The 26,656-nt window shown below is 40.3% G+C and overlaps 1 protein-coding gene across 3 annotated transcripts; it reads right to left on the bottom strand.

Annotated features, from left to right (window-relative positions):
- Positions 1–70: 70 nt before the first annotated feature.
- LOC147311911 (collagen alpha-3(VI) chain-like) lies at positions 71–26,649 on the bottom strand. 3 transcript variants are annotated; one of them, XM_086267910.1, is made up of 45 exons: positions 26,127–26,649; positions 25,279–25,872; positions 24,458–25,042; positions 23,638–24,237; positions 22,786–23,370; positions 21,926–22,525; positions 19,196–19,807; positions 18,379–18,999; positions 17,625–18,215; positions 16,879–17,490; positions 16,420–16,754; positions 15,619–15,697; positions 15,374–15,519; positions 15,197–15,289; positions 15,053–15,106; positions 14,848–14,919; positions 14,716–14,742; positions 14,584–14,628; positions 14,420–14,473; positions 14,275–14,337; positions 13,933–13,998; positions 13,698–13,751; positions 13,573–13,608; positions 13,427–13,489; positions 13,223–13,285; positions 13,078–13,140; positions 12,715–12,777; positions 12,496–12,546; positions 12,295–12,330; positions 12,113–12,175; positions 11,743–11,805; positions 11,204–11,236; positions 11,044–11,080; positions 10,911–10,922; positions 10,301–10,794; positions 10,107–10,209; positions 9,200–9,901; positions 8,951–9,053; positions 8,797–8,852; positions 8,246–8,506; positions 7,300–7,374; positions 6,142–6,339; positions 2,748–2,807; positions 1,784–1,969; positions 71–893 (listed from the first exon to the last, which is right to left on the bottom strand). In XM_086267910.1, exons 1-45 carry the CDS (start codon positions 26,647–26,649, stop codon positions 853–855), a joined length of 9,873 nt encoding a protein of 3,290 aa, XP_086124036.1. In that variant the 3' UTR covers positions 71–852. The 3 variants fall into 3 exon arrangements, with proteins under 3 accessions (XP_086124036.1, XP_086124034.1, XP_086124035.1); XM_086267908.1 differs by lacking the exons at positions 21,926–22,525; positions 23,638–24,237; positions 24,458–25,042; positions 25,279–25,872; positions 26,127–26,649 and having other exon boundaries at positions 22,786–23,308; XM_086267909.1 differs by lacking the exons at positions 71–893; positions 1,784–1,969; positions 2,748–2,807; ... (37 more) ...; positions 22,786–23,370; positions 26,127–26,649 and having other exon boundaries at positions 23,597–24,237; positions 24,458–25,057; positions 25,279–26,060.
- Between the last annotated feature and the right edge of the window lie 7 nt (positions 26,650–26,656).

Genomic DNA, 26,656 nt, shown 5'->3' on the forward strand with positions numbered 1-26,656 from the left:
TCTGTGTGACATGAATGTCTAGCATTTTACTGCTGTGCAACATTTAATTCAAAACAAGAAATAAAATGAATCAGTTGCTCATGTTTATTAGAAAGTCTAATTCATTTTTATTTCACCCTTTCCCACATGGAACATAACTTTCTGCAAATCCAAAATGAAATGAAAAATAAAAACAGCTTGAAAAGTACATTCTGTTTCTCAATAGCTGGAAATCTTGTGTTTGAGGCAACGGATCCAGAAGTGCACTAAACATTACATTAATGTTGGCATCCCAGCAGTTGGTCGCTGTCTTTACATACACACACGCTGCCACACTAGACTTGTGTAAACATTGCTGTGGATTTGGTGACAGTGAAATAGTGAAATAATCCACAGGGATGAAGTGAGTTTAAAAAAAAAACAAAACAATGCTGCTATGTGAATCTGGAATGTAAAAAGAAGACTTAACCACAATATAAAAAAAGATTACTGCTTTAAAATCCTTCATGTACTGAGTCATTGCTAAACACTGTCCAAGATATTCATACATGTTTCTTGTTTAATCATAAAACTGAATTTTAAAAAAATATGAAAACTGTGATCGTTCAAGAGAACGTGATTTTACAAAACCAAATCCACTAAATAACTTCTGTAAAACAAACATATCATGTAGCACCAGTAGGTTAAAACAAATCATGCAGCAAATTGTGTTGCTTCCTTCTTGTTGTGAAAAAGACTACTTCAAGAGTTGGGGGATAAAGTCCATGTTTGTGGAATCCAGTGCAGCCACCATTACTTTATGCCCATTTTGGATGGTTCTCCTCAGAATCTGCTAAATGGAGGTAAGAGCTGGCCATGTCTGTGACTTTCGTCCTATGTTTTTATTGTAGCAATGACTCTTTGGTTCACTGGTTCTGGGGATGAAGGAAGAAGAAAACATGATTAAGTCCTTTGTATTTGACAAAATTCCACGTGTATTTCTATTAAATCTCTATTTAATCACTTGATTCTCAAGAGACTGTCTAGAGAAGTGTATGTGTTATGCTAGCAGCAACTAAACATCAATTTATTAACTCTATTTCTATGTAGATGCTTTACATTCAACCAAATATGGGCTAGCTAATTTGGTCATTATTAAAAGCATATTTAGATAAGGAAGGCAGGGGAGTTTGTGCTTAAGCCAGTTAAGAAAGGCTTGAAGATACAATTTTCTGCAACATGATAACAACCATTTTTCAGTGATAAGTGTAATCAACTTGTACTCCTTCAGAATGATGGCTTATGACTTTTAAACCTATTTTATGGGATTGTGTTGGGCGTCTCCTTGCCCATGCAAACAGTGAAATGGTTCATAATATTGTTTTCTGAGCAGCGGCTCTTTTTGGTAAAAGAGTGAAACATAGCTCAATATCATTATAAGCTATAAAACTTTATTTTGTTATAATCAGCCTGTTTTGTGCTGCATTTTAACTCCTTACTCCAAAGTTTTTTCCTGATCTGGGGTCAATTCCTTCCAAAAAGTCACAAAATTCATTTTTAGATACAGGAGAGAAAAATAAGGGCATATTTTCATTTCTGCTAGATTTGTCTTAAACATATCTGTGACAAATAGTTAAACAATAAGCCATCTGAAAGATTTATACATCTAAGATGATTCATCACATGATTTGATTTACTTGTGCTTAATGTCTTGTTACATTTACTGTGACATTTAGCGCAGAACAGCAAGCTGATTTCAACTTTTCCATTCATTAAATATGACCAGTCCCTACTGAGAGAAGAGTACTACTAACAAGAGGAGTACCTGGTTTTCCACAAGCCTTCACACACTGCTCGTAAGTGTCGAAGCGATTCTGGTTTCCACCACAGCCACCGTACCAGAAGCGCATGCAGCTCTTGTTGGCAGCATCGTAGTGCCACTTGAGAACAAATTTGGCACAAGTACCTTCTTCTTGTGGAAGCTGGCAAATGTCCACAGCTGTAAAAGCAGCTGGGAAGAAAATGAGAAAGAATAGTATTCAGTAAAAGGATGAAAACATGTGCAGCTAAAGGTTATGCGATATGTGCTAAATTACACTTTAAATATGAGATTTGGTGACTGATGGGATCAGCAGTTTTCCATATGAGATGAGATATGTGGACATATAGGTAGATAAAGGTTTATAGTACATTTCCTAGCTGTGAGTATGTGATGGCAGTTTACTCCAAAGCTGATAAGTTACTGATGACTTAACCTTGTTATCTAATAAGCCTTCTGCTAAAAAAAAAGTAATGAATCCTTGAATATAGCTTTCTTTCCATTAATTTTCTCCATGTGACTTGGCTCACGCCATTGAGAAAAAAACATAACCTTGGCTTGGCTTTTTATTTGCACCATCAGCCATGTTTAGAGAATGTGAAGGGCAGTAGAGGATCCAGATGCCCCTGAAGACATAGTATTAATTGTACTGCAAAGTCAGCACAGCGTACAGCAGTGTGGAAAATATACGTAACACTAATATTACTTCCAAAGCCAGTGGCTGTTATGTATATGTTTAATGATGGTCTAAAAAGGTTTGATATGGATTTGCTTGCTTAAAACTAGACCAAAGGGAAAGTTTATTTTCTTCTGGTTAATATTTGCATACCATGCACATGCATTTACATCAATTTCAGCTAATCAATAAAGTGGGTTGGCAAGGAAAGCATGTGTAACATAATATTTTTGGAAAGAAGTAATCATGATATTCAGGTCTTAATATTGCCAGTGAGTGTATATTGGAGCTTACCAGGATCTGGGAGGACCTCCACCTGTTCAACTTGCTTCACCATTGGCTGAAGCTCTCCCACTGTGAAAATACAAAAATATTACCGTGGTTTAACCTTAAAGGGGCAGATGTTGTTATAAAATACATAAATAAATACCACAACATTTTTCATTGGCTGTTTCATAAGCTCCCACCCCTACTACCTGGTTTGGATGCTATTAGACTGTCTCAAAGTGAGCTGACTCCTGAAAAACTAGCTTTAGACTAGAAATAATTATTTCTGGTGTCTATGACTAGTGCCTCATTTTTAACAAGGTTTTGATTTTAAAATAATCTCTAGCAGCTTGAACTATATTAAAGGGTGCATTTTTAGGAATGACAGATGGTTGCAACTAGGCTAGGTTGGGATCTGCTAGACTTCAAACAATGGCCTATTCATGAAGTAGCTGTATGATAAGCCTTTCTATGAACTTTTGCGAGATTTCGCAAAAGTTCATCTTCATTTTTTTTTCTCCCATGTCCCTTGAGGGGCTCCGTAATATATGTCAAAAATGACAATTTAAATAGTAAGTTTTGCATATCCAGTTGAGGCCCATGTTGCATACGTTGCATTAACCAGGTGATGGCACACTCCCACTGAAATCCTGACAACATCACTTACCCAGAGGTGGGTAGTAACGAGTTACATTTACTCCGTTACATTTACTTGAGTAAGTTTTTGAAAAAAATGTACTTTTAAGTACAGTGTGTGAATGTGTGTGTGAATGGGTGGATGACTGGATATGTAAAGCGCTTTGGGGTCCTTAGGGACTAGTAAAGCGCTAGATAAATACAGGCCATTTACCATTTAAAGTACCTTTTTTGCACGATACTTTTTACTTTTACTTGAGTACATTTGTGAAGAAGAAACGGTACTTTTACTCCGCTACATTTGCAAAATTCGACTCATTACTTTTTTAAAAATAATTAGTTTAACACATTAGATAACATGCCACCAGTGGAGTTTCCGGTAACCTTTTTACCAATGAGATGTGGCCATGCAGTCACATGACCAGTTTGAAACTGTGGCGGGCAGAGCGATCCAAGCGTTTCAAAGTAGCGGACACACGGAAAGAAGAAACATGAAAACGTGGCAGAGTCTATGCTAGAGCTGAAGATGATGAACAGCATTTTCCTCACATACAAAGGATGTTTCGCTTAAAAGCAGTACAAAAGAACAGGTATGTCTTCAGTGTCGGTGTCTTCAGTGAGAGCCAAAACAAACCAACTTTTCAGCATGAAACAACTCAACTCGTGTAACCTGAGGAAACGGTAAGTTCTCTCTAAATATCTTTTTAGCTGTGGTAAGCTGGATGTCAGTCTTATGTTACAGCAGCTGTGTCGAGCTCGAGCTGCGAGTCATATTTTCGGCGCTACGTTGTAGTGAGATAAGTTTGTGGGTGTTTTGTGCAGCTTCGGCTGTCCTGTTAGCTGCTCGCTGGTTAGCCTATAAGCTAACAGCTAGCCTGGTTAATGACGCTGGAGTTCCACGAACATGCAAACAGCTTGTCTCTACTGCTTAAACTGTTAAAACAGAAGGCAATACTGCGGCTGACAGGGTTTATTATGCGAAACAGCAGCTTGTTTAGTTTAAACAGTCTGCATTAAGCTGGTCAAACACTGCGATTTTTTTTAGTCACGTTATTCCGCTTCTGCTCAAACTGTACAATTAAATAGCAGAGGTTAGAAGTTCATAGGTCACGATGCAGGGCCTGATGCTCTGATGCGACCTGAGTGCTCAAACTGTGCATCCATAACATAAAGCTTATCATACAAAATCTGTCTCTCGCTCTCCCTCTTTGTGTCTTTCACTCACACAGACACACCACCACCATCAACTTTGCTAAATTACTAATGAAAAACATTGACCAGGCAGCTGCAATTGAGCAGCAATGTCCATCCAACTCTTTTCATGGTTGTTGTAGTCGTGATAATTTTGTGAGGCCACATTGAAAAGCCTCCGATACGTAAGCGTAGAGCTGCCACCCAGGCAAAAGAAAAATAGAGCTATATCATGTTATAACGAACAATATACTTTTCATGTTTGTACAATATACATAATTATCACGTTCGAAAGGTATATTGCACGAACATGAAAAGTATATTGTTAGAACAATAAACTTTTAACGTTATAACGTGATATAGCTCTATTTTTCTTTTGCCTGGGTGGCAGCTCTAGCTTACGTACTCGGATGAGCTTGCCTCATCCTACAAGTTGTGCCTCAATCTCTTGTGTCCAGATCACACGCTGCACTGACGTGCTGCTCCACCTTTTCACTTTCATTTCTGTGTTTGTGTGTGCGCAGTGTGAGAGGTTGCGTTGAGGGGCGACAGGATTTCAAACAGGTTTGATTATCATGGGACCATATGATTGATGATTGGGAGCTGGTCGTGAGGTGTTAACTGCTTTTCGTTACCCCATGTATACTACACGATGCACACACGATTAAGGCAAAACTCGGGCCGATCCCCAAAATGGTTGCGCGAGTGAAAAATCGTCTCAAAATGGGCCAAAAATCGCACAGTGTATGCCCAGCTTTTGGAGGCTAGCTCCAAACAAACATCTGCAGCTTGGCAGTGTATACAGCACTATAATGACCAGACCTACCGTAATTGTCGGGCTATAAGCCGCTACTTTTTGCACAAGCTTTGAACCCTGCGGCTTTTAGTCAGGTGCGGCTTTTCTGTTCCGCTGTTGTACGGCACTACGTTGCCTGGCGGAAGGGCATGTGATCAGACACACAGTATCGGGGTTCAAGAGTGGTATGTTGGTCACATGTCCATCCGCCAGGCAACATAGTGCTGTACAAGTAGCGTGAAAAACAAACTTCAAAGTAGCGCTATGCATTCAGCGGGAGTCGTGGATGACGAGCGGCGATAAACTTGCGAAAAGCAAGTTATGCTCAACTCCACCGGTGGAATCTGACAGCGTGGAAAAGTGTGCAAACATCCATGATCACCAACGGATTTCGAAGGGCTGGACTGCTGCATGATGGAGAGGAGGACACCGCCATGGCCCTTCAGAGGGTGTTCGACTCTGACACTGACCGGTACCGGTCCGTGACTCGTTTGGTACCGGGCCGCGAGAGTTGAGGCTCAGGTGTGAAATGTATGGTTTTCAGGGTTTTTATCGGTTTTCAGCGTTATTTTGTTACCGTTTTTATCGTTAACTCAGCTTTCCTGGGTCTTTTCACGTGTGTTATGAATAAATTTTCTTTTTTTCGGTACCGGAACTAGTTTTATTTTGTTGTATTTATCCGCAACACCTTAAAGGCCGGTCCGTGAAAATATTGTCCGTGGCGCAAAAAAGGTTGGAGACCGCTGTTTAAAGTAATGCTACTCTTACTTGAGTACAATTTTTTGATACTCGACCCACCTCTGCACTTACCTGACCTCACGCAGTTTTTCAAGCAGAGGGCCTCACTGTCGAACCTATTTCCATTCCCTCCACAACCTCCATACCAGAATTGTACACAGAACCCGTTCTTTCTGTCAAAGAACCACTTAGCCTCATAGTCTTTGCAGGGCATTCCAGGGTCATAGTCAAGCGAGCATGGGCCTGCCAATTCATTAACTAGAACATGCAGAACAAAAAACAAACAAACAAACAGATAGCTGTGATATAGCAGTGATGGAGGACAAATAGAGAAAGAGGATGCATTTGTGTGAGGATTAGATGAACAAATACAGCATACAACAAACTGTAAGCTTTGAAAGTAGCAAGTAAACAAATGTATTAGAAGTTCAGATGTATTTGAAAGGGGTTTTAAATTAGTTTAAGTGCCTGCAGAGGAAAAGAAATGGCATTCAGCATGAGACTATATCCACTACATGGGAGTCTGGATAATTGCAATATATTAGAAGAGGTTTTGCTTATTTAAAAAATAAAAAAGTTGTGATTAGAATGAAAGAAGATTATTTTTAAGTTTTCATGGATGGATCTGACAAGTTAGTTGTAACTAAATTCATTAAATGTTAGTTACTTTTGTGTTTTCATGCCTTAGTTGTGCTCTAAATTCTATGCCTTTCACAAGGACCAACAGCTATAAGGTTTCTTTTCCTTTGGTATTTTCTGATGAAACAAACTCCTTCATAGTGCCACACATTTTACCCACAAGTGCATTGTTTGTCACGATACATAAGGGAAAAGATTAGATTAACAAACCGAGACACTAGGGCTTAAACTGCCGATTTTGTAAGGTTTTGTAAACAACTTGCGGTGTATCTTTGCACGTACTAGTGACTTGATAAATAAAATATTAGTGCAGTAGTCCCATTTGATATTGCTGCATTACAGAAGACCACGATCTTTGACTTGAACCTACAGGTTTTATTTACATAGCTAATATAATACCTTGGAAACCCAGCAAAACAACTCTATGGGGGCTACTTCGAAGATATATTACTGGCCCATTTTGATTACAGGTCCAATATACTGGTATTCCGATATATGGCTGCTAATTATATAGGAAATGTTATAAAAGCAAAGAAGTTTCCAAGCAATATACAGACACAAGCATGCAAAGTTACTCACCAGTTTCTGGTGTGTCCAGGGGTGTGGTATTTGGAGTACTTGTGTTTTGGCTGGCAAGCTTATGCTCAGCTGCTTCTGTGAAATAATAAATAATGTATTTGTCAATACAACTTTAAAAATAGAAAGCATGCAATAAATTAATTTATTTAGCTAGGAAAGGGCAATTCTTAGGGTGTGTCTGCGGCTTGAGGTGGTCCCTAAAACCAAAGAAGCTAAAACAAGCTAGTTCATTTTATTTTGCCATTTTGGGGAACTATTTAATTTGAATCACAGGGTTGGGACAGCTGTGAAATCAAGACCAGTGTTACATGGTGTTAATACAAATGTTAATACCAATGTCCACACATATTACAGTTTCCTCCTCCTGTACTGCAGTACCTATGTGGGGTAATCTGTATTCAAAGTATGGTAATCTGGTAGAGGTTGTATTCTATTCCATTCGGGGTAATTTATTTCGAGTCAAATCACACCAGTTGCCTCAGGGCACTTTACATTGCAAGGTAAAAATCCTACAGTGGTTTAAAAAAACAAAACAAAAAAACCCAACATCAAACAACTCTTTATGAGCAAGTACCTTTCAGCAAAAGATTGTTCCAATAATGAATGTACATGGTATACATCAGAATGCAGACACTTTTGTTTTGTTTATGATCTAATCACCATTAAGTTATCAGGCCTGTGGTAATTAAAAAAACAAACTCTAATATACTGAGAATTATACACCCCTAAAATTTATTAGGATACACAACCTGTAATGGATAGTTACATCTGTAACAGCTTGAAGCTAGCTCTTTTTAAGTGGTCTCCATAAGAGCTTTTGAAGACTTCCACATTTATGCTTGTGTACTTCTGTACCCCAATGGCATGTTTACAGTTGAATATGCAACACATGCAAAATATGAATGAATAATTTCTGAAAAAGCTAAAGCTGTCTTTATAAACTCACTTGTAGTAATGACGCCTTTGAGAGTAGAGACAATTTGGCCCTCGGCCGTGTAAGCTGTGACTACAGCCTGATACATTTGAGCACTTTCCAAGTTGTCCACAGCAAGCTCTGTACCCGACACATTGGTCTTCAGCACCAGTGCATGGTCATGGAGCCTCACCACAACAACCTCAAAGTAAACAAAGAGCTTTGCATCTGGCCTGCTCCAACGCAATTTCAAGCTGCTGGAGGTGACATTAGAGACGTGCAGCTCCTCTGCATCTGTGTGTAAGAAAATAACAGAAAAAGAGTATGTTGTAGTTGTGGTGGATGATGTCAACAAATGTTATTTTGCTGCATGGCCAAGAAGCATAAATTTATAAGTAATCTTTACTTTGTGAAGCATGATAAAAGTAATATTCTAAAACAAGTGTAAAAATATTATTGAATTATGGGCAGGCAATTTTAGCAGTTAGCGACAGTGTGTATGACTTAAAGTGACCAAAGCTGTCAGTACTTCTAGCCGAAAATGCAAAAGTAGTAAAGAAAAATTTGTTCAACAACAGTCTTACCCTTGTGCTTTCTTTCATGAACTGCTTGGTGATTTTCATGATGCTTCTGGTGTTTCCTACAAATGTGGCAATGTTAAGGGAAAAAAAATTGTAAAGAAAACCACCAATGTTTCCAGCATTCATAATACAGCATTACAAAAATTACAAAACTTACTCCACTTCCTGTGATGGTGTGAAGGGGTTTTTTAGTGGCTGGTCATTCTGAAACCACTTGCAGTTTTTGGAGACTTCAGGGGACATGTGGAAAGCATTTTCAACTGAAAAGCAATGCAACATAGAACACAACTAGTTCAGGATTTGTTAGACTGATGTAACAAATAGAATCTATTCTAAAATATTAAAAAAAGAAAAGCAAAAGGTATTGAAAATGTATCATGCCCATCAAAATATATCTTGAACTTACTACTGATATACTTGGGCAGTAGCTGGCCAAAGGTCTGGATGTTTCTGTCATAAAAGTCTGAGCTACTCTTCAGCTGCTTGAAGAAGACATCTGAAGGCTCGCTGGCCATGTTTGACAAGACACTTGCATCCTTAGCACTCAATGTTTCACCTACACCAAAGATGACGAGGAAGTAGCCCCTGCACTTGACCTCAGTGGCAATGCGTATCAGCTGCTCCTGGTCTTGTTCCACACTTCCTGTCACAAACAGTATGAGTACCTTTTTGTCACGTTGTACAGGTGCCTTCTCAAACACTTGATCCACCGTCCTTTCAATTGCCTCTGCGAGTGCCCGGCCACCTTCCAGCTGGGGTGTTTTCTCTACCAGGAATTTGATAATATCTTGTGCTGAAGTGTGTTCAGTCAAGCCAATGTCAACATGAAGGGGGGACCCAGATTTGTTATTTAGGAACTCATAAGGTGCTTGCTGAATCACAGACACTCTGGCGTGGTTAGCAGATGATGTGGGATTTGAAGACACATGAAGATGCTCTACCATGTAAGATATATAGTGTTTAATCTCGGCAAAGACAGTTGGGTAGGTAGACTCAGAGCTGTCCATGACAAAAGCAATGTCAATGTCGACATCTGAGGTGAAAGATCTCCTATCTCGGCCAGCCGTTGGGGGAACATAGTCACAGATTTGGTCCGGAGAGCAGAAATCTTAAAAAAGAAGAAATAAAATTATGCATTTTTTTTCCTTTACATGGACTGAGACAATCTGTATTCAACAGTTTTTCATCTAGTCTCTTTTTATACAATGCTTGGAAAAAAATGGCTCTATTCTTAGATAAAAGTACATCAAAATCTGACAAAATAAAAGTGAGAAGCTGTTTCATAAATACTAATCCACCCAAACAGGTCTTACCCAGGCAGACATGGCAGTTCATAACCTTCTGGATGACTGAATTGTACTGTGGACTATTAGCGTTGGGAAGGACAATGACCTGGGCCAGTGCTGTGTTGTTGGCCTGGTATACAAGGAGAGGAAAGTTATAAGTTGAATACAAACTGATGGCCTATAAGATTAACATTTGCTTTGGCTGTATGTTGTTATGTTACCTGCACCGCTCTGGAGAGTGCTCTGTCCTCCTGTCTGACCAGCAGCAAAGTGGCAATTCCAGCATTGTGAAGGCGGAGGGCTGCACGAGTAATTGCTTGTGGCCGACCAACTTGATCACCTACAAAGAAGATGGCTACCTTCCTTATGAGGAAGCCACTGCGTATCCTCTTGAAAGTGTTCTGGGCCACAAAGTTCATGGCTGTTTCCAAGTTGCGGGGCTTTCTTGTCTGTGGGATCTGAAGTCCTTCAATGTGTTCCTCCAGGGCACGTTTCTTCATGGCATCAGCAAACCGGACCTCAGTGGTGACTTCGTTGTTATACAGGGTCAAAGCAACACGAGCTCCTCTTGGACAGTTACTTTCAGCGATTGTAATTTTTCTGACTATGTTTAGGACTGTGTCACGCATGTTGTTGAAGACTGGACGGCCAAGGCCTTGTGAGATGTCGAGGGCAAAAGCCAGCTCAGTGGGGTAGAGTGGGCATTCCTGCTTACCTAATGATGTCAACATAAAGGATTTTTGTTCTCACTGTGGTTGTGGATACAGTACATAAACAAAAAGTCTAAGTCGAAGAAATTATTATTTCATTAGCAAATCATTTTGCACTTACCAAAGCAGCAAGCTGGTAAAGAAAATTGCACAGAATATGGTAAGATGTTTCATGAAGCACACAGTGCATAGGCATTAATAGTTCACAAAAATAAATTAAATCACATTGCTGAAAATTACTAAATTATACTTACGACAATTGTCTCTGATCTTTCTGACAAGGTCACATTGCTGAGGGAACAAAGAAACCACAGAAACATTTCTTTAAAAAAAGGCTGTGATGCGTAGAACTGAGTAAAGTTATGAGAATTATGCTCTGTTCAATGCAGTTCACACAAATATCTGATCAAATACCACAGCTCCTTGTCCTCTTTGTCCTTTGATACCCTGTTAGAGAGAAAACAGGGTATCAGCAACTAAATAAACATCCAGCCTAGGGGTGAGAGTTACAGCCAATATAATTCGATTCAGTTTTATTTATATAGCGCCATATCACAACAACAGTTGCCTCAAGGTGCTTTATATTGTAATGTAAAAGCCCTACAATAATACAAAGAAATCAGAGAAAACCCCAACAATCATATGACCCCCTATGAGCAAGAGCTTTGGCGACAGTGGGAAGAAAACTCCCTTGTAACAGTAAGAAACCTCAGAGAGAACCAGGCTCAGGAAGGGGGCAGTCATCTGCCGCAACCAGTTGGGGGGATAAGGTGAAGAGCTTACACTAATAGGTTATAAAATAATATAAAGAAATTGGCCATAACTGTGTATTTAAACATGAAACACCTGTATCTAGGCAAAGTTATAAATGAACTTGAAATAAACTTGTTGATGACATAATGTCATGCAAATTAAATTCACGCAAGTTGTAAAATAGATTTTTTGATGCTTACATATGGCCCAGGATATCCAACTTCTCCCTTTTGTCCCTGTGTACCAATATCCCCAGAGACTCCCTGGAAATAGTTAACAGTTAGGGGAAAGAAAGAAATTCACATTTAAAGCAGTTCAGATGTCCGTACTTTCAAACAGACCATCAGTCCCTGTACTTTGCTATCTTCAAACATAAAACAAATGTGCATGCAAGTCATTTGCTGCCAAGAATGCATGATATATATTTAAACCAAAACTTCAGAACCTGTCCTCTACTTCACAACAGCAAACACATCTGCTCAGCTGAGATCTGGAACAAAGCTGGGGCATCTGATGAAACTGTAACAGACGTGTATATTAACCTTATTCAAATGTGGACTTAAAACTTACCCTCTGTCCACGATTTCCTCTGGATCCAGGTCCACCCGAGGTGCCAGGGTCTCCAGCTGCTCCCTGAAATGATGGATAAAAAGAGGATAAATGGAAATGACGAGTATCTAATAATAAGTTTACTCATCTGAGGAAAACACAACAGTTTGTTTTAAAGGTTCACTGCTAGTGTTCTGCATTACCTTGGGACCTGGGAATCCTGGGAATCCTTCATCTCCCTGTAAAGAAGAATCACATATGCATTAAGTACTCTTTGTATAAAACTGCAAAAATAATTTTTATTTTGGATGCATCAGAGCCATCACCCTGTATACAGCTCTATTCAACATTACAGAAGGGGTTGTTATCTTTAATTAGGCATGTTCAGTTCACAAATCACTTGCCTTTCTTCCTTTAGGCCCTTGAACACCAAAACCATCTCTACCATCTTCACCCTGTAAAAGAAAAACATATTTTAATTCAAAATACTGGGGTAGCAGAGGGAAAACAATAGCAACGCTATCATCTTCCCTCCCCCCCCAATTAAACAATAATTTCTTGCTCAATATTCAGAAAATTTACATTCAGTAACATTGCAATAAAATAAGATGATTTGCTCTTACAGGCTCTCCAAAGGGGCCAGGTGGTCCAACATCACCTTTAGGTCCTGGTTCTCCTGGCTCTCCCTACAAAGATATGAAGATAATGAAATACCTTTAGATGTAAGGTAAATGTCAAAGTGATGAATAAAGTGTGACTATATATATTTAATATGATTGGTTTACTATAGATTTAACTAATAACATGTGCTTGTTTTGCAAGGAGATCCTTAATGTTTTCTTACAGTGCTTTCTGGTTCACTGAAATAGACTCCACATGTATGTCCAGTAATGTGATAGAGCTTGGCTTAAGCCAGTGTGTTTATGATTAAATCAAACTTGTTATGAAAGAACATGAGCCACTCCAAATTTAGTTCCATTCAGTACCTTGCGGCCAAGAGGTCCTCTTCTACCTTTTTCTCCACTAGGACCTGGGGTACCTCCAGGACCCTAGAATAGAAGAAATTAGAACATTAAAATTAGATTTTGAATGCAATCAACATAGAAAATTTGACCTATTGTATTCACTCACTCTAGGTCCAGGATTTCCATCTTCTCCTCTTGCTCCTGGTGCACTATTTGGTCCAGGCGGACCCTTGGAAAAAGACAAATCCGCCATCAGTGATGCACCACTTACTTACATATTAGAGCTGCAGTACCAGTTCATGAGACAGACAGACAGACAGACAGACAGACAGATATGCACCAAAATAGGGTGAGAAGATGACAAACTTACCCTTGGTCCATCAATACCAGACTCTCCCTGCACACCAGGCGATCCAGGGCCTCCAACATTTCCCTTTAATGATAATGCAGAAAGATGTTACTGTCATTACGAGGGCAGGTATTAAACTCTATTTTAACAATGAAAAAGGCACTTACAGCTGGTCCAAGTGAACCTCTTCTACCATTGGGTCCCTAATGAGGAATGAGTAAATTAAAAAAAAAACTTCATTAACATAATCTTTGGCAAGTAAGTGATCAGAAAAGACAGTGAAAGCGTTTACCCTTCTTCCAGGTTCACCAGGGCCTCCCCTCCTTCCATCCTGACCAGGCTCTCCCTGTCATACAGGACAAACATCCCAGTGAATTAAATTCATGCTGAGAGATATCCAAAAAAAAAAATAAAACAACAAAACAAACGAACAATATACAAGAGATATTAAGCCTCAAAAATTAAATTGAGTACAGAGATGCAGAATTTATTTCAGCAGCACTATAATTAGCTCAGGGGGGTATTACCGCTGGTCCAGCATCACCAGGGTCTCCTTTGGGTCCTGCCTGGTTGTTATCTTGTCCAGTTGTTCCCTATTAAACAGAAATCACTCTTTCAGTCGCTGCTACATCCAAACACCAATAAATACAAATTTGTCTTAAAAAAACCAAACAAAGTAACCATATTTAAACATTGCCTTAATCACAAGAACTGTATTCATTAGAAAGTAAGTATGTGCAGCTTCACATGAAGCATTAGTAACACTCTCTTCTTACACATTCCTTTCTCACATACTATGTATGCATGCAAAATAAAAGTGATGCACATAAAATCAGTCAAAAACTATGTCATAATAATCAGCTTCTTACAGGGTTTCCTCTGATTCCCTGTTGTCCTATGTCTCCTGTTTGTCCTTTGGCACCTTTGGGACCCTAAAAAAACAAAAGAATTTCTCAGCATTAACCATATTCAGTATTAAGAAAAAAAACAACCCAGATGCATCTAGTCACTCACTCTTCTGCCAGGGTTTCCTCTTTCTCCAGGGGGCCCAGCCACACCACTTTTGCCCTAAAACCAAATCAAACACAGCCTTTAAAGCTGATAATTTTATATGATTTTGTATGATTAATTGTTAATATATGGAACACATAGCATAAAAGACAAAATACATGACTCACCTCTTCTCCATTGATGCCATCAAGACCAAGTTCTCCAGCTTCACCCTGAAATAAGGGGGCAGTGGGTTAGCCTTTTTTTGTCAGAATGTAAGAAAGAAAGAAAGAAAGACAGACAGAAAGAAAGAAACGTACCTTTTCTCCTGAGTATCCACGAGACCCCTAAATAGAAATAAAGAGTGTTAGATTATTGTATTCACGAACAAAACAATATATAACAATTAAACCATACAACTTGAATGGCAGGGTTAATATTAAAGGGCTTACCTTGACACCTCTCTGGCCAGGACATCCTTGGAAACCCTGGGTTCCATTCACACCAGGAGGACCCCGTTCTCCCTGTATTAACAGAACATGACAACAAAATTCACTGACAAAATACCACAGAACAGAATCTTAAGAAAGGACACAGAGAGGTGATAAATGAAGAAGATAATAGAACAACAACCATAAACAAAACATTCAAACTTACAGGTCCACCTTCATCTCCAGGATGTCCTTGACTTCCTGACAATCCTGGACCACCCTGACAGACAAAAACAAAACATATATAAGCTTTGTAATTAAAAACAAAATCTCCAAGTATAACTGAGGGGTATTTTTTAGGATAAGATACCTTAGATCCAGGCTGTCCAACTCCTCCTCTGTCTCCTCTGTTGCCAGTACATTTGCATGGCACTCCACAGATCTCTCTTTCTGCAATGTTGTCCTGTGCAGTAAAAGAAAGCATTTTCAGTTTATGGGTGTCATAAATGAAAGGCATAGTTTTTATGTATTAATCATCAGTACCCACCAGTTCTTCCAGAAGCTCATAGTCCAAGTCCATGATATTCAGTCTTAAGGGTCTTGTGTACCTGAAGCCACGACCAAATTCTAATAGCGACGCCTCTTCCAAATTGGGTACCCCCTCCAACCCAACCAGAATGAAACTGTTCACTCCTGTTTTCCAAAACGCAACATATTTAAGTTCACTAATTACCTTTGCGATTTCAGGATAGATAATACCTGAGTGCACTTTATGTTTCATCATCTTTTTACCTGACAGCCGAAGCTCCTCAACTCGCCTTTTCATTTCAGCATATGGAGCATCAATACCATCAGTCAGATGAATAACAACCTTCAGGGGAAAATAGTAAAAATACAAGTTTTATACTTTCTTAATTTTCAAGTTTCCAATAGTCTTTTCACTGTATAAACTCTAAAGTTTAAACTCTACAGTTTGGCAAAAAGGTTTTTTAGCCTTGATCTTATTCTTTAATATTAAAAAAATACAATTAATATACACTGGCAGTGACCAATTCAAGGACAAACCTAAACAACTGACCCCAACAATGAGGGGATCTGGCTGATTTCATGTGAAATTTTTACTTTAGCTCCAGGAAAGATTCAAGGTCATGGCATACTAAAGCTATTCTGATGGTATATGGTGTCCCAGGTAAAAACCAACAACCTAAAAAAAGCTTTTGGTTTGTTTGTGTTTTTTTTTTTGTTTTGTTTTGGGGTTTCTTTGTTTTTTTGCTTGTTTTGTTTTGGGTTTTTTTGAGTTTTGTCGGCAATGTCTATAGGTCAAACTAACTCAGCTCAATAATTACACTAAGTTGCTAAACCAATCAAGTCAGATTATTAATACATGAATGAAACGTTAACTAAGAAGTGCACCAGTTGAAGCAAATGCACAAGAGAAATTTTATGACTCTTGTGACAATACATGACATTTTCAACATCAACTTGAGATATACATTATTTTAGCAGATATTGAAATATTCCTAGAATAGCCCTGACACCGACACATGTAAACTGCTTGGGCCATTTCTACTTTAGTATATTTGAGTAACTAACCTTGACAGTGTCATCCTGTCTGACTTTGAATCTGTTGGTGTAAGCTGATATGGTCTTGCCATTGAGAACAAAGGGGCCACGACTCCGCAAAGCTCTGAAAGCCTCAAATAACTCATCTGGATTTGTTGTGAAGTCCAGCTGGACCGGCTCAGAAGCAGAATCCATGGCCAGCATGCCCACTTGTACAGATGGAATCTGCCCATCGGAGCAGCTAATGGATGCCATTTTGGAAATCCTCTGCAAAATAGCCTCCATCTTGCTCTGGAGGTTGGTCTGAGAACTGAAAATATTCTGGGCGGACACATCAAATCCGACCAACACTTCTATATTGGAGGCTGTAAAACATAATATTATTTTACCTTAGACACTTTTGGTCACCCCAAATCATGTGACAACCTTTAATCATTTAATTTAATGTATCATCGACAAGCAAGAAACACATAATATTACTTCTCTTACTTTTAGCAAGTTCTTTCGCACCGACACACAGCTTCCCTTTTACTTCATCATCCAGAGTTTCCAGGATTTGTTCATTGAGCTCTGAGAGTTCCTGAACGGTACTTGCTCGAGCCACCATGGAAGGTTCACTTGCCAGGTTTTCCAACTCATTCTGAATGTTGCCCACTCCCACTGCAAAGACTCTCACACCTTTATTCTTCAAGCCAAGCACTGCTGATTTACTGTCATCAGCTGAGTTTCCTCCAGTGACAGTTATAAGAATTTGAGGAGTGCCCTCATCAGCCCTACTGCCCCTTTGTTTAGAAAAGTAAACATCTTGAATAGTGCGAAGGGCTGCACCGGTGTTCAGTCTGCGTCCACCTTTGTACTCTATTTGACCAAGAGCATTTAGCATATCATCCCTGTTACTGTATGTGTTGAGGTAAAAGCCATCATTGACATCTTCAGCATAATGTGCCAAGCCAATCTGTAAGTTATCTCTCTCAGTGAAGAACAGATCAATTAAGTTGTTGATAAAAATCATGATTTCTTTGAAGTCCTCACGGCCCACATTAATGGAGCCATCCACCAAAAACACTATATCAGCCTTTTTAGATGGAGGCAGGCCTGGTGCTACAAGAAGGGAAATACAGATATGTTAAGATATGTTTATATTGAAAATATTTACCTTGGTTTTTAGTCCAAATCCACAACACGTCCTAATCATTCTAGGCCCTGTAAAATGAGTACATTTTAGTGTTACTTACTTGGAGTGTCATATCCTGGTGTATCCTCAACAACATTCAACCTGTTAATAAACTTGTCCTTTATTGTTGGCAGGTTTGAGAACTTAGAAACCTGAATGACATCAGCGGAGCTCTTGGAAATACTCATCAGTTGCCTTGTGTCAGCACGATCAGCACCAATACCAATACAGTTAACTCGGGAGGTCTTGAGCAAAGGTCCATAGAGGGAAACATCTTGGGGTGAACGTCCACCTGTGAGAACCACAAGATGCTGGGAGGCCTCAGTTGGTCGAGCACCAGCAAAAGAGTTTAACTCAAAGCGCAGAACGTGATCAATAGCATCAGCCAGGTCTGACGATCGTCCACCCATCTGACGGAGTCTTCTGATAGCAGAGAGAACAGCTGCCTTGTTGTTGTGTGAATTGAGCGAAAATTCAGTTTTAACTTTGTCTGCATACTGGACAAGAGCGACACGAATTTTATCGGGCTGCACATCAAGTTGTTCAACAATTTTGAGGATGAAGTCACGGATGTGAGCAATCCCTTCAGAATCTGTATTATCTGAGCCATCAATTAGGAAAATAATGTCCTTTTTCCCGAGATCTAGAATGACTGAAAAAAAAAAAACATAACATAAGGAAAGAAATGCCTCCATAACAGTGAAGGTAAATTATAAAAAGCAAATGATGTAGACAATCAGTAACTGCCTTTAGCACTTTCAGTTGAACTTAATTGGAGTCTTAAATATACAGAATGATTACACACTATTTCTTACCTTCTGGGACACGAGTATAAATTTCAATGATATCATCGGTGGATATTTTCTTGACTGAATCAGTAAGCTGTTTTTCCACCTTTGAAAAATCTCTCAAGCTGTCAACTGTATACACAAGCTCTGGCTTCATGGAAATCTGTCTCAGTTCATCTTGGTCTGCATTTCTTGTACCAATGGCCAGAGGTGCTATCAGGCTTTTCTTGAGTTCATTGGCTGAGCTGGATACATCATCAGTAGATTTGCCAGCCGTAACTAGAATGAGGAATTGAGGCACACGTTCCTCAAGACGGCTTCCGCCTGATCTCTGGTAGACTCTTCTGGCGACAAACTCGAGAGCACGTCCTGTGTTTAGATTATTTCCACCTTTGTTTCGAAGTCTCGACACGGCCTGGAGCACTTCATTTTTTGTTGAGTGTGCATTCAATAGAAATTCTATCTTTGGATCATCGCTGTACTGAACCACTGAAACTCGGACCTTATCCAGTCCTACATCCAGCTTCTCCACAACTCTTCCTATCATATCACGGATGGAAGGGAATTCACTACGCACTGCTGTTGTGCCATCAATAAGAAATACAACATCCCTTTTTTCTCCTCCTGTGGGTACAGATGGTACTGGTGCTTGAAAGGAATAGAAGCAAAATAACACAGTCTGATTACTAATCCTGAATGGAGAGTTCCTAATAGTGTACACAGATAAATATATATAACATACAGTATGATTTGGGGTATAATTCTAGCTTTAATATAGTAGTAACACAGTAATAATATAAATGAGGACTGTGTTAACCTGTAGATTTTATTAAATTCAATTTACCTTCATAAGTTGGGAACTCTGGACGCAACCTGCTGATGTCATCATCTGACAGCTCAGTGAGTTTGTTGATTAATTCTTCTTGAACTGTGTACAGGCCAGGAAGGTCATCTATTACGTGGGCGTAATTGGAGATATACGACACCACCCTCAGCTCTGTGGGGTTCACATCCCTGGTCCCAATGCTGAATGGAAGAACTCTAGATTGTTTAAGAGAAGAAGCTGCACGACGGACATCATCTGTAGAAGGCCCACTAGACACAACAATAACAAATTGTGGAACACCATCCTGTTTTCTGCTACCCCGTGCTGCTGTCAGAATATCCTGATTGAGAAACTGTAAGGCCTGACCCAGGTTACGTTGTGTTCCACCTTGCTTCCTCAGTCCCTTGATGCCATTCAAAACACCTTCTTTGGTTGTATGTGTGTTTAAATACATATTAGCCCGAGCAGTGTCACCATACTGGACCACACCAACACGGATTTTATTTTCGCCCACATTGAGACTCTCGACGACCCTGCGGATAAACTCCTGGATGATTGGAAATTCCCTTCCAACGCCATCAGATCCATCAACGAGGAACACGACATCCTTCTTGGGGCCCTGTGATGCAGCTGGAAAAGACAGAAGTTGATATTAGGCTCAGTTTCATCAATGTATGACAATAAAATGGTCGTATTGGTGGTAAATTGAGCCTACATCTTTTTTTATCATGAAGATTCTGGTGCATATTCGAAGAAATAAGTCACTTTTTTCCTGTTTTTGACAAAAAAAAAGTTGTATATCTCTTAATATATCTTACTCATTTCCAAGTTTTTCAAAACTTTCAGCTAGAAAGTTTCATAAAACCCCAAATTAGATCAAATTACGAAAATTTTACATTTCAACACCGGTTCTCCAAATAAGAAACTCAAAAAAATTAGACTTTAGGTATGACCCCAAATGAATGAAAAGAAGGCCCTTTTAAAATGTTCTTCTGATAATCAAACATTCTTGAGAGCTCTATATTTAAAAAAACAAAACAACAACATAATTTTACGTCACCCAGCAGCCTAAAGCTGTTGCAGCATAACTAACGGAGGATTCAAGGTCACCTGATCCAGGAAGTTTTTAGGACAGCGCAACACTAATTAATTACAATAGTCCAGCCTAGGAGTAATAAATTCAATAACTAGTTTGTCAGCATCACTCCGAGACTTGATGTTTTTATTTTTGTTTATTCATTTATTGCACAATTGCTGCAATAAATTTAATGTGCTGAATATGCACATTAAAGGACGTATCCTGGTCAAAAATGACTGGACAAGAACGTTTGATCTGTCTTGTGGCATCTATTGTAATACATTATTGGTTTGTAAATCACTGCACAAAAAATGCCTGAGACATTGCCTGCATTTTAATGTAAATAGTTATGTATATATTTATGTTGTTTGCAAAATTTGTATATAAGTTTTTGAAATTAAATTTATATTTGACTTTCAAGTTGGGCGCCTCCTGGGTGAGGTGTTCCAGGCATGTCCCACCGGGAGGAGGCCCCGGGGCAGACCCAGGACACGCTGGAGAGATTATATCTCTCGGCTGGCCTGGGAACGCCTTGGTATTCCCCCGGATAAGCTGGAGGAGGTGGCTGGGGAGAGGGAGGTCTGGGCCTCTTTGCTTAGGCTGCTGCCCCCGCGACCCGGCCCCGGACAAAGCGGATGAAGATGGATGGATGGATGGACTTTCAAGTTATGAAAATGATCTGTTAAACATGTTTGTGGGTATATTCAGAGAGACAGACAGATCCTATTTAAGTTTAATTGCAGGACTTTATTGAACAGTCTCAAAGAATAAGAGCTCAACAGAGCTCTGACTAATTGTCAGCCTGGCTACAGTGGTGAAAAGAAAACTGGAGTTGACTTGGTTTTAAGGATCATTGGTTAACAGTAAGATATTCTGGTTATCCAGAGATCTCTACAGTATAGATAAATTTGTATAGATAGCAACATGTTTTCTAGAGCTTACATGTTACCTGCATTAAAGTATGTGTGTGTCTGTGAGTTATACAAGGGACTCAATCACTTTTGATTGCAAACTGTCTTCATCGGTGGAGCCTCAGCATTGTAATCAGTTAGAATTCATATGCATTATTAATCATTTATAACACTTTTAATGGCATTATGAGATAAAAGAAATGAGTGGGGCTAGAATTTAGGCAACTACTCTGCATGTTGGCACATGGCATGTGACAAATTGATTCATTTCATGTATAATGATTTATATTATTAAATGCTTTTAACTATAGTAGTTCAAAAAGTGACAAATTCTACAGATGTAAAAGACGTGAGGTTATTTGGTGAAAATAGCAGTGAAAGAATCGTTGGTTTAATGGATAACAAACTAAATAAGATTGGTGGCTGGGGGATAATAATGAAAACTGCAGCCTCAAAAGACAATTTAAAATGAACTTCAACAATAAGAAGTTCAAAAGAGTGATTGACAAAAAATTAAATATTGTAGCTTAAAGCAGATGATGGAAAGTTCTGTGTTCTCACAGAAGTTCAGACGATCATACTATGTTCTCAAAGTCTTAAAGACAATAGCCTGGCCAACTTCTGTTTAAGAAAGACCAAAGCATGCTTCCAACTGGTTTGAAATGCACCAGAAAATCACATTCATTTATTTGCTTTTCCTCACTGTAGCTGAAATTAGTAACTTTTGGAGCCAGCATTAGGATGTGTCTGACAACGTACCAATTATGGTTGGTAATTCTGGGGTGACTTCAATAACTGCAACCTCCACAGAGGACTCAAGTTGCTGTTGCACTTTGGGTAGGTCAGTAAGTTCAGACACAGATAGAGCATAACTGGGCTCGCCAGTTATGGTCTGAAGTTCTCTGGGGTCAGAGCCTCGGGTTCCAATTGCAATGGTCAAGACACCCAGCTGTTTGAGAGCAGAGGCTGGTTCATCAATACTGTCAAATGATCTTCCACCAGTGATCAATATTAGGACCTGCGGAACTCCTGATGGTCGCCTGCTTCCGGCAGAGGCCGTGAAGACGTTATCCTTCAAATACCGGAGAGCTGCTCCAGTGTTGAGGGGTCGTCCGCCTTTGTGCCTCAAACCTCTGACACTGTCAAGGACCTCTCTTTTTGTGGTGTAAGTGTTCAGATAGAACTGGATGGCTGGATCGCTGCTGTACTGAACAACCGACACACGGTCTTTGCCATCATCCACACTGAGTGTGTCTACTTGTTTTTGGACAAAGTCTCTCATAGCTGGGAATCCACTTCTAGTAGCATCAGATCCATCCAGCAAAAACACCACATCCCTTCCTGCTGGCTGTCTGACCACTAAGAGACATGAGATTTACCATATGTTTAACTTGGTCAATCAAATATTTTGCAGCTAAAAAGCACCATGGTAAAAGTGAACTCTTTCTTTACAACCACAACTATTTTGTAAAAAAACAAACAAAAAAACAAACAAAAAAAGAACTAAAAAAAAAGAAAAAACAATCCACTGGCTGATTAAACACAGCAAAACCAAATGATTTCTTTTCACACTGTTTCCTACAATGATACTGGACTTTGAAGATGGGTCATGTTCTTACCAGTCACTGTTGGGGTGAAAGGTGTGACCCTCATTGGCACTGTGCTCAATACAGAAGAGAGCTGTTCTTGAACATTGGGAAGGTCAGTGAACTCAGACACAGATACAGCATGACTGGGCTCGCCAGTTATGGTCTGAAGTTCTCTGGGGTCAGAGCCTCGGGTTCCAATTGCAATGGTCAAGACACCCAGCTGTTTGAGAGCAGAGGCTGGTTCATCAATACTGTCAAATGATCTTCCACCAGTGATCAATATTAGGACCTGCGGAACTCCTGATGGCCGCCTGCTTCCGGCAGAGGCCGTGAAGACGTTATCCCTCAAGTACCGGAGAGCTGCTCCAGTGTTGAGGGGTCGTCCGCCTTTGTGCCTCAAACCTCTGACACTGTCAAGGACCTCTCTTTTTGTGGTGTAAGTGTTCAGATAGAACTGGACGGCTGGATCGCTGCTGTACTGAACAACTGACACACGGTCTTTGCCATCATTCACACTGAGTGTGTCTACTTGTTTTTGGACAAAGTCTCTCATAGCTGGGAATCCACTTCTAGTAGCATCAGATCCATCCAGCAAAAACACCACATCCCTTCCTGCTGGCTGTCTGACCACTAAGAGACATGAGATTTACCATATGTTTAACTTGGTCAATCAAATATTTTGCAGCTAAAAAGCACCATGGTAAAATTGAACTCTTTCTTTACAACCACAACTATTTTATAAAAAAAACAAAAACGAAAACAGAACAAAAAAAAAAAGGAAAAACAATCCACTGGCTGATTAAACACAGCAAAACCAAATGATTTCTTTTCACACTGTTTCCTACAATGATACTGGACTTTGAAGATGGGTCATGTTCTTACCAGTCACTGTTGGGGTCAAAGGTGTGACCCTCATTGGCACTGTGCTCATTACAGAAGAGAGCTGTTCTTGAACATTGGGAAGGTCAGTGAACTCAGACACAGATACAGCATAACTGGGCTCGCCAGTTATGGTCTGAAGTTCTCTGGGGTCAGAGCCTCGGGTTCCAATTGCAATGGTCAAGACACCCAGCTGTTTGAGAGCAGAGGCTGGTTCATCAATACTGTCAAATGATCTTCCACCAGTGATCAATATTAGGACCTGCGGAACTCCTGATGGCCGCCTGCTTCCGGCAGAGGCCGTGAAGATGTTATCCCTCAAGTACCGGAGAGCTGCTCCAGTGTTGAGGGGTCGTCCGCCTTTGTGCCTCAAACCTCTGACACTGTCAAGGACCTCTCTTTTTGTGGTGTACGTGTTCAGATAGAACTGGATGGCTGGATCGCTGCTGTACTGAACAACCGACACACGGTCTTTGCCATCATCCACACTGAGTGTGTCTACTTGTTTTTGGACAAAGTCTCTCATAGCTGGGAATCCACTTCTAGTAGCATCAGATCCATCCAGCAAAAACACCACATCCCTTCCTGCTGGCTGTCTGACCACTAAGAGACATGAGATTTACCATATGTTTAACTTGGTCAATCAAATATTTTGCAGCTAAAGAGAAACATCTTGAAATTGAACTCTTTCTTCGCAAGCACAACTATTTTGTAAAGAAAAAAACAATCCACTAGCTAACTGAACACAGCAAATCACATTTGGTTTCTTTTCACACTGTTTCCTACAATGATACTGGACTTTGAAGATGGGTCATGTTCTTACCAGTTACTGTTGGGGTCAAAGGTGTGACCCTCATTGGCACTGTGCTCATTACAGAAGAGAGCTGTTCTTGAACATTGGGAAGGTCAGTGAACTCAGACACAGATACAGCATGACTGGGCTCGCCAGTTATGGTCTGAAGTTCTCTGGGGTCAGAGCCTCGGGTTCCAATTGCAATGGTCAAGACACCCAGCTGTTTGAGAGCAGAGGCTGGTTCATCAATACTGTCAAATGATCTTCCACCAGTGATCAATATTAGGACCTGTGGAACTCCTGAGGGCCGCCTGCTTCCGGCAGAGGCCGTGAAGACGTTATCCCTCAAGTACCGGAGAGCTGCTCCAGTGTTGAGGGGTCGTCCGCCTTTGTGCCTCAAACCTCTGACACTGTCAAGGACCTCTCTTTTTGTGGTGTACGTGTTCAGATAGAACTGGACGGCTGGATCGCTGCTGTACTGAACAACCGACACACGGTCTTTGCCATCATCCACACTGAGTGTGTCTACTTGTTTTTGGACAAAGTCTCTCATAGCTGGGAATCCACTTCTAGTAGCATCAGATCCATCCAGCAAAAACACCACATCCCTTCCTGCTGGCTGTCTGACCACTAAGAGACATGAGATTTACCATATGTTTAACTTGGTCAATCAAATATTTTGCAGCTAAAGAGAAACATCTTGCAATTGAACTCTTTCTTCGCAAGCACAACTATTTAAAAAAAAAAAAACACAATCCACTAGCTAACTGAACACAGCAAATCACATTTGGTTTCTTTTCACACTGTTTCCTACCATGATACTGGAGATTACAAAGGAGTCACGTTCTTACCGGTCACTGTTGGTGTCATGGGCGTGGCCCTCACTATCACTTTGCTCATTACAGAAGAGAGCTGTTCTTGGACACTGGGAAGGTCAGTGAACTCGGACACTGACAGAGCATAACTGGGCTCATATGATAGTTTCTGCAGCTCTCTAGCATCTGAGGTCCTAGTTCCAATGCCAATCACATAAATGCCCTGCTGTTTGAGAGCTGAGGCTGGGCTATCTACATTGTCAAAAGACCTTCCCCCAGTTAGTAAGATCAATATCTGTGGGACACCCTGCAGGCGTCTACTTCCAGAGGAGTTTGTAAAGACGTTGTCTCTGACGTATTGGAGAGCTGCCCCAGTGTTTAGGGGTCTTCCTCCTCTGTGTCTAAGCCCTCTGACCGAGTCCACCACATCCTCCCTTGTGGTATATGTGTTCAGATAGAAATGGACCTCTGGTTCTCTGCTGTACTGGACCACAGAGACATGGTCTTTGTTTTCTCCCACATTGATTTTCTCCACCACTCTCTCTACAAAATCACGCATGGCAGGAAAGCCATTCCTTGTGCCATCAGAACCATCCAGAAGGAATACAATATCTTTTCTGTCACGTGAAGCTGAGAAAAGACAGTAGGACAAAAAAATGAAAACCTTTCACAAAGCTTGTGAGATTATCTTTCACTGGCACACTAATATTTTAACAACACTAGCCTGGCCTACTTCTGTTTTAGAAAGACCACAGCATGCTACCAACTGGTTTGAAATGCACAAAAAACCTATACACACATCACATTCATTTATTTGCTTTTCCTCACTGTAGCTAAAATTAATAACTTTTGGAGCAAGCAACAGGATGTGTCTGACAATGTACCAATTACGGTTGGTAATTCTGGGGTGACTTCAAAAACTGCAGCTTCCACAGAGGACTCAAGTTGCTGTTGCACTTTGGGTAGGTCAGTAAGTTCAGACACAGATAGAGCATAACTGGGCTCGCCAGTTATGGTCTGAAGTTCTCTGGGGTCAGAGCCTCGGGTTCCAATTGCAATGGTCAAGACACCCAGCTGTTTGAGAGCAGAGGCTGGTTCATCAATACTGTCAAATGATCTTCCACCAGTGATCAATATTAGGACCTGCGGAACTCCTGATGGCCGCCTGCTTCCGGCAGAGGCCGTGAAGACGTTATCCCTCAAGTACCGGAGAGCTGCTCCAGTGTTGAGGGGTCGTCCGCCTTTGTGCCTCAAACCTCTGACACTGTCAAGGACCTCTCTTTTTGTGGTGTACGTGTTCAGATAGAACTGGACGGCTGGATCGCTGCTGTACTGAACAACCGACACACGGTCTTTGCCATCATCCACACTGAGTGTGTCTACTTGTTTTTGGACAAAGTCTCTCATAGCTGGG

This window comes from Aulonocara sp. 'chitande type north' Nkhata Bay, linkage group LG16, assembly GCF_057382095.1.
Source record: "Aulonocara sp. 'chitande type north' Nkhata Bay isolate Kocher_YH1m ecotype deep benthic linkage group LG16, A_spYH_male_GT1.1, whole genome shotgun sequence".
Classification (NCBI taxonomy): Eukaryota; Metazoa; Chordata; class Actinopteri; order Cichliformes; family Cichlidae; genus Aulonocara; species Aulonocara sp. 'chitande type north' Nkhata Bay.